Below are 8019 nucleotides of genomic sequence, written 5' to 3' on the forward strand. Positions count from 1 at the left end.
GAAATAAAAATAAATAATAGAAATACATAAAAGTGGCATTTTTCATCGTTGATTTCTTCCATTTACTCTTTATAATCTCACATATTTAGTGGACAAATTATTCACTCAACAGAGAGATTGTCAAGGTGTTCATGTACAGTAAGAAAAGGTTTCGGATTTTTGGAATTTAAGTACATGCAAACAATAATAATAAAACTAAAATTTGTACCGGTTATGGGGTTCATGTATAATATATCAGCTCTTGGTGTGAATGTGATTTTTTTTTTCTTTTCCGGTGCATACCAATTTTTTTTTTAATCCGACAACGTACGAGTCCTGGCTCCATCATGGTTCATGCAGGCATCGTGCAGGGAATGCACCAGGCGTGGGCCGTGCACTTGGCCAAAAATAAACAGATGTCATTATCTCGTTACCATTCCGTAAAGGTTATTTTGGTAAAACTCAAAGATACTTTAACTAGTTCCGCAGTACACCCCAACTCGGTATATCAAAACTTAGAAGGTCTAGTTGTTAGTTCTCTTCGTCAAGTAGAAGAAAGAAAACCTAACCCCCCAAAATTCCATCAAAATCTCCAAATTAGGGTTTTGGTTCATCCAAAATCCATTGCTTAACGCTTTCTTTGTTGAATCATGGATGCTCAGAGGGCTTTGCTCGATGAGTTGATGGGAGCAGGTAATCTATTTCATCATTCATCTCAATAAATCTCTTCGATTTTGATTTTCTTGCCTCAGATTTTGAAATAATTAGATGATAATTGTGGATTTGTTTGTTTGTTTGTTTTAGCTCGTAATCTTACGGAAGAGGAGAAGAAGGGATACAAGGAAATCTCTTGGGATGATAAGGAGGTTTGCGGATCTTATATGATTCGATTTTGTCCACATGATCTTTTTGTCAATACTCGCAGTGATCTTGGACCATGCCCTAGAATTCATGATCCGAAACTCAAAGAAAGGTAACCTAAATGTTTTTTCTTTTTTTAATTTTGTGATTTATATACTGTTGGGATTGGGTTACTAGGGTTTAAGTATTGTAAGGGCACAGGAATATGCGTTATCGTGTCGCTGATGATAATTTTGGGATTGCGGCTTGATTTGTGTGACTCATGTTTACCAGTGACCACATTCCCTCCATTAATCTCCACTGCGTTGTTTTTATTTTTATTCCCCTTTTGTTTTTGCGGAGTTGAAAGTGTTAAGTAAGCTATACCTGCTATATGTTGTGTAGGATGGAACCTTAATATGAGTAACAGGCGTTCTAAGCTAAATAAGATGTTTGGAATTTTGAAGGCTGTTGCAGGTTTTTTTCATTTGAGGTAACTGATTTAAAACTTTCTGATTAGAGATCAGATCCCTTGCTGGCAGACTTAAAATAGTGAAACAAACACCCTCCCCTGTGTTTTGAAACTTTTTAATCAGTTTGTTAAACTGATTGCAGTTTAAGCATAAGTTGACCTACTGCACCTGTAATTGAAACTTGTAAAATTCTCATAGGAAAAATGATTATGATATTGGACCTTTTTCTTTGGACTTAGACTAATTGCACTTGTAATAACGAGTCTGCAATCTATTATTAGAAATCTATGTAGTACTGAAAGTGCTATGCTGTGGCTTCACCTGAAAGGAAATTTTTAATACATTCCAATTCTCAGTTTGCAGTGTCAAGTAGTCTAAAATACTTGTTAAAGTTCGGCATATGCTTAATTTGGGGAGGTGGAGTAAGTGCTTAGGGTTCGACATGCTATAACCATAGGTGGACAGGATTATGTATGGGTTCGTCTACTCAATTTTATATCCAGGAGGCCAATTATTGGACAATAGAAATCAGAACAGGGTAAATGACAGTGATTAGTATTGGTAGTATCCGCACCCCTTTGCCAGAGAGAATTTGTAGAAAAAAGATATCAAGGTTCACATATTGTAACACTGTCTGTAAAGAATTTGAACTAATTGTAGTTTATCTATGCTCAATATCTAATCAGTGCATCACTGATTGCATGCAACAATCTCAATTATAGAAATGAAGGTAACTGTGGTGAAATTATTAAGTCATCTTGTGGGAAGTGAAGGAAAATTGATTTTTCTAATGTACAACCAAAGTACAGAATTTTCGTATATACTCTCTGGGATTGGGTGGATGTCTTACTCCATTTATTAGATCATAACAAGCTAGTGAACTCATCTACTCCTAGTCCTCCATAATCCAGAAAGAGAGGCTACCACCGAAGTAACAGTCTATATACATCTCCTCTCCATGATTGGTTTTAGTACTGATGGCCTGAGTGTGTATGTCTGTTCTCTTCTCCTTGGTTAGTCGGTACTAGTCGAGGTAATGGTCTAGTGTCTAAGAGTGTGTGGGTTTGTTGTATACAGGCAGGTACATATTACGTACATTTAATATGGGCAAGAGTTATGCAACGAGATATTTTTGCATGTGATTTACCTAGGTGGCTAACTGAATTGTCTTGTTTTCCATCATCAAGTGTCACTGCTACTATTCGTTTTGTTTGACTCATTTATGGGATATTAATGAGAGGTTCTTACTTCTATTTTTAGCTTTGAGAAGTCTCCCAGGCATGACTCTTTTGTGCCAAGGTTTGAAGCTGAACTTGGCCAGTTCTGCGAGAAATTGGTAAGTTTTGCTTTATTATTATTATTATTATTATTTTATTCTTTTGTTGGTAACCGTCTGTTTTGGCTTTGGTAATGCCGCTAATTCCCTTCAATAATGACTTTGTGTTTACCTTAGGTAATGGACTTGGACAGAAAAGTTAGACGTGGCAGGGAGCGCCTAGCCCAGGAAGTTGAAGTTCCACCAGCTGCTCCAGTCTCTATGGAGAAATCTGAGCAGCTATCATTGCTGGAGGAGAAGATAAAGAAGCTTCTTGAGCAAGTGGAGACCCTTGGTGAAGCTGGCAAGGTGGATGAAGCTGAGGCACTCATGAGGAAGGTACTGCCTGGTTTATAAATTGCTCACTCTCATGTGTGCAGTATTTTTTGTTTTTCTTTAACAATCACAAGTAAAGTGAGCTATCTAACCTTTGGGGACTACTTCTTACAGGTGGATTCGCTAAATGCCGAGAAGACATCCTTGACGCAACTGCCACAGAATGATAAGCTCTTGATTACACAGGAGAAGAAGATGGCATTGTGTGAGGTATGTGGTTCTTTTCTTGTAGCAAATGATGCGGCAGAAAGGACACAGTCACATGTGACCGGCAAGCAGCACATCGGTTATGGCATGGTCCGAGATTTCATCAGCGAGTACAAGGTAATCATTTGCATTGATTCCTTAACATGTTGAAGTTGGTTTTATTTTATTTTCTCAGTAGAAAGTCATGGGGTAATGATTTGCAGGAGTCTAAGGAGAAAGCAAGGGAAGAAGAAAGACTAGCTAGGGAGAAGGAAGTTGAAGAAAGGCGAAAGCAGAGGGAGAACGAAGTTGAGAACAGAAGTAAGCGAAGCAACTCCGGCGAGAGTGATAGGTATCATGACCGTGAACGAGATCGAGGGCGAGATCGACATCGTGAACGAGACTCTAACAGGGAAAGGTCTACAGAATGGAGTGGCAGAGGAAGCAGGGATGGAGGAAGAGAGAGAGACTGGAAGTATAACAACCGCAGAAATGGAAGAGCAGTAGACAGGGATCGGTACAATGACAGAAATGGAAAAGGAGATCTCTCTCGTGAGAGGGGTTGGGACAGAAGCAGGTCCCGCTCACCTGTTAGGCATGGTCACTAGAGGTCATCAAGAAGCTTAGTCGGCCTATATTAGTGGTCGGACTTTGTAATTAGCTGACCGAGTTTGAACCTAAAAGAGGTAGACATTTTCTATCTCATACATCTAAATATTTTATTTTGTGAAGTTTCAAGTACGAATGTAGTCGACAACACTTGTTTTGTTATCTCACAGATCTGTTGAGACTTTAGTACTATACCATCTCCCTATCAATTATACTTTAGAGGAAAAGGGGATTGAGGTAGGTCTATTTGTGCTGTCAAATTTAATTATTTTATGTAGGTATGAGTTGAGCTAAATAGTTTCGCATGGGTTCTATATGGGCATACTTGTTTCAGAGCACTTATCTTGGCCAATGTTGGTAACAAATGTTCCGAGTAACTAAGACAGCAGGTGGTAGACTATGGTGCGTCAATAAAGCTGCTGCAGAGGGAGATGTTTGTTATTTCAAATGTTAGCAAGGTAACCCATAAATCTTGGCTTGTACCCTGTTCGGATTCACATAGTGGGAATTTTGCACTTGTGTAGTTGCAGTTTGATGTACTTCCAAATTTACTCCTGCTTGGTGGCAGTTGTCAATTTGCTACTGTAAAGAAAACACTTGGGAATGTGTATCCTCACCCACACCCACACCCACACCCACACCCACACCTGGCTGCGTGATGGTAGATAGGCCTTGTTGCTGATTACTGTGTTTAATTTTTTTTGAAGCGTGCTGAATACTCATTATATAAGCAATGTCGTGCAGAACTTTTTGGGCTATATGTCAGTCGTCTTCTTCGATTTCACAGTGCACTACTTTTTATTTTTAAATTTACTTTGTTCCACAAATGGAAGTCTACCGTGTGCCCTCTACTATGAGTTGCCATCAACCATCAAGAATATTTTTGAATCCCCTTTTTATGTAGATGGAAGACGGTAAAATAGTGTCCGTCCGTATGGCTTAATTATGCGTGTCCAATTTTCATGATTATGGCATTGTAGGCATCTCTCCGCCACATAATGTGCAAACTAATAATATGATTGGTAATGACTGCCTGCGGCCTCTTTTAGCGGTTTTGGAATGATTGTATTAGTTTTTACTCGCAGGTGTTGTTGCTGACATTGAATCCGATTCAAAAATGGTTGCTACATATAGGAGTTGTTGAACTTCATAAGCTATGCACCGAGTCAAAAGGAATCAGAGGAACAATTTTAGTTTATTGTCTCAACACTTCTAGTTCTAAAGGATGTTGGTGGTAGAAGGTTGTTTTGGTCACCCAGTAGGCTTTCAAAAGATGAAACATTGTTGGTAACTTGGATCTGTTGGTGGTGTTGGGAATATGTACTTTGTACATCTTTAATTTTTTTGTTCTACTCGAACATCCAAATTACACCTTTGGCCTCCAAATGACCCTGGTCTTGTAGCATTGTCAAATCCCATGTCATCTGTTGACCGTCTTAAATTTTTTTCTATACCAAAGCGGAGGCACATTGGTGGCTGTGGATTTCTAAGCTGTTTCCCATGCATCTGTCTTAAATTTTCATTTTCAGCTTCAACCTTTCCACAAGTGGGTTTTCAAAACTAGCGCATTTCCCGCTTTTTGAAATGGACAGTGTTCTCTTTCCATTTCTATATAGTGCAACGTATTTAGTATTAAACACTTATCAAATTCGTGTCGACAGGAGTAAACACCTGCCTCAAGTGGTATTTCATACAAATAAAGTAGTATGATTAATTAAGATAGATTATTATGGTTAATTAACTACTGAAAGAAAAAAACCACATTTAATTCCCAAAGAAAAATAGAGCGTAATGAACTTCCTCTGTACTAGACATTGAATTCTGTCCATAAGGCTGGTTTAAGGATATAATAATAATACAGTATGATTCACGTTTTATTAGGTGGAGAATAGTGCCCGGACCACTAAGTGCATATTGTTCCACCATCTTATATACTATCAGTTCTTCTCCAAAGTGTGTTGTGATCGACCTCATATATAAATGTATGTGCTAATACAAGTTCTTCACTGCTCCTCTTATTTTCCCATTCTATATTAAAACTCTGCAGTAATCCTTCGGTGGGTGTGTATAGAGATTATAGCGAGTGATGATTTCTATCTTAGTTTTTTGTTTGTTCCTCTCCAGATTTAGTGTAATTCATGGGTTAAGTATGAATTATTATGGAACGAGGGGCCCAATGGTGGAAATGATGGTGAGGAATACAGTCAATAGAGCTTTAGATTCTGATCCATCTCTGGCAGCTGGGCTTCTCAGAATGCACTTCCATGACTGCTTCGTAGAGGTAGTTTAACTTGAAAATTCGACTGTCATATTTGAGGTCAGATGTTTTGAGTCTCGTTCAGAGAATTTATTGATCTTTTGAAAACACTATTTCTGCTGATTTTAAGTCACAATATACTCGCGTTGTTTAAATTTCGTTTTGCTAAAATCCCAACACCTTGATTTTGCTGGCTAATCCTTACTAATCAATGTCATCCGTCAGGGTTGTGATGCATCAATTCTGCTTAACTCAACAAAAGATAACACGGCTGAAAAAGACTCCCCCGCAAATTTGAGCCTGCGTGGCTATGAAATCATTGACGCTGCCAAGGATCTAATTGAAGATCACTGCCCAGGGATTGTTTCATGTGCTGATATTGTTGCTATGGCGGCTAGAGATGCAGTCCTCTGGGTATAAAGATAAACTTTGCGCATCAACGAATTACATCGTCAGAGTTTGTTAACTATATTATTGTTGATGTTGCTTGTGTTGTGTCTTTTAAATTAGTTTATGACATATAGCTTTGTTGCAAATATATCCCAGGCTGGGGGTCTTTTCTATGACATACCAAAAGGAAGGAAAGATGGACGAAGGTCAATGATTGAAGACACAAGAAACCTCCCTGCCCCTTTCTTGAATAGCTCAGAGCTCATTAGCATTTTCTCCAAGAATGGACTTAGTATCAAGGACATGGTTTCTTTATCAGGTAATTTAAACACCCAGACTATATTTTATGCATATCTTGATAACGTGTCGTGTCGTGTTTTACAGTTTTCATACTAGGATTAATTCATTGAATATCCAAGTATATATTATTTGCAGGTGCGCATACACTGGGTGTAGCACGATGTTCTTCATTCAAGAAACGGTTACAAAAATTCAACTCATCTCATGAAATTGACCCTACTCTTGATTCAAGTTTCGCAGATACGTTGTCAAAAACTTGCAACACAGGTGACAATGCAGAGGTACCTTTTGACGAAACAAGAAACTCTTTCGACAATTCTTATTTCATCGGCCTAAGAAAGAATAATGGTGTTTTAAGCTCAGACCAAACCTTGTACACAAGTCCCAGAACAAGAGGTATTGTAAATGCTTATGCTAAGAATACTACTAGGTTTTTCTTCGATTTCCAGCAAGCCATGGTAAAGATGGGCCTTATCGATGTTAAAGAAGGTTCGCAAGGAGAAGTGCGTCAAAATTGTCAACGAATTAACTGATGCTTGTTTTACTAAGCCAGAGAATGAAATGCAATTTATATAGTTACATAAGCTTAAGTTTCGGAAAAAATTTCTTTGTGTAATTTTTTCTGGATTAAATTCGTTTGAGGTTGAAAAATAATACAAAACCACCTTTAAAGTAGTAGAAATTGCCGATGTCATTGTAATACAGTGGTTGAAGTTTGAAACTAAAAGAAATTAATCCTTTTAACGGCATACAAAAATTCCACTTAAATATTCTTCAGAATCAACAGTGAGAACACAACGTTTTTTGAGTTTGAGTGATAAAAAAAGGTGGTAGGTGGAGAAGGGAGAAAAAAGAACACGCACGTTTTTTTCTTTTTTTTTTTTGTAGACAAAATACTTCTGGCATAAACCTGAATTTGGCTAAATCAAAATTCTCTTGGCCGAAAATACTCATCTGCTCCTCAAATCTGAGTTTCTATATGTTAGAGCAATGCTCAGTTGAATCCACAAGTTTTTCGATCTCAAGCTTATTGTCAATATTAATTGAACAAAATTATAGCTTGATTTCTAGTCTAATAAGCAACTCTCGGACTAGGTTAGCATTTGGTATTTGACTATCAGAATCACCCTCGACGACTGAAGATCGACGAATACATTTGGATAGCTTCATCAAAAAAGTATGTGAAGACTGAACCATTCTATTTTCTGAGACTATGTCTCATGGCTTCTAGTAGATTTATTGCAAATAAAAAACGTCGAGTCAAGCTTCTCTTGTTAAACATCTCAAAATATGACTCAAGCATTGGATATGCAAAGGTCATTAATAATATTAGT

The 8019-nt window shown here is 37.8% G+C and overlaps 2 protein-coding genes across 4 annotated transcripts; both read left to right on the forward strand.

Annotated features, from left to right (window-relative positions):
* Positions 1–494: 494 nt before the first annotated feature.
* On the forward strand, positions 495–4511 carry LOC113355497 (luc7-like protein 3). Of its 2 annotated transcripts, XR_003362469.1 has the most exons (7): positions 495–672; positions 784–952; positions 2553–2628; positions 2746–2946; positions 3058–3267; positions 3354–3815; positions 3909–4511. XR_003362469.1 is itself a non-coding variant. In XM_026598365.1 (6 exons), the coding sequence occupies exons 1-6, from the start codon at positions 630–632 to the stop codon at positions 3735–3737; spliced, it is 1083 nt and encodes a 360-aa protein (XP_026454150.1). In that variant the 5' UTR covers positions 495–629; the 3' UTR covers positions 3738–4511. The 2 variants fall into 2 exon arrangements, 1 of the variants encoding a protein (XP_026454150.1); XM_026598365.1 differs by having other exon boundaries at positions 3354–4511.
* Positions 4512–5709: 1198 nt separating this feature from the next.
* Positions 5710–7436, forward strand: LOC113361011 (peroxidase 47-like). 2 transcript variants are annotated; one of them, XM_026604406.1, is made up of 4 exons: positions 5710–6019; positions 6221–6409; positions 6542–6704; positions 6821–7436. In XM_026604406.1, exons 1-4 carry the CDS (start codon positions 5825–5827, stop codon positions 7216–7218), a joined length of 945 nt encoding a protein of 314 aa, XP_026460191.1. In that variant the 5' UTR covers positions 5710–5824; the 3' UTR covers positions 7219–7436. The 2 variants fall into 2 exon arrangements, with proteins under 2 accessions (XP_026460191.1, XP_026460192.1); XM_026604407.1 differs by having other exon boundaries at positions 6926–7436.
* Positions 7437–8019: the final 583 nt, after the last annotated feature.

Source organism: Papaver somniferum, chromosome 3 (assembly GCF_003573695.1).
Source record: "Papaver somniferum cultivar HN1 chromosome 3, ASM357369v1, whole genome shotgun sequence".
Lineage (NCBI taxonomy): Eukaryota > Viridiplantae > Streptophyta > Magnoliopsida > Ranunculales > Papaveraceae > Papaver > Papaver somniferum.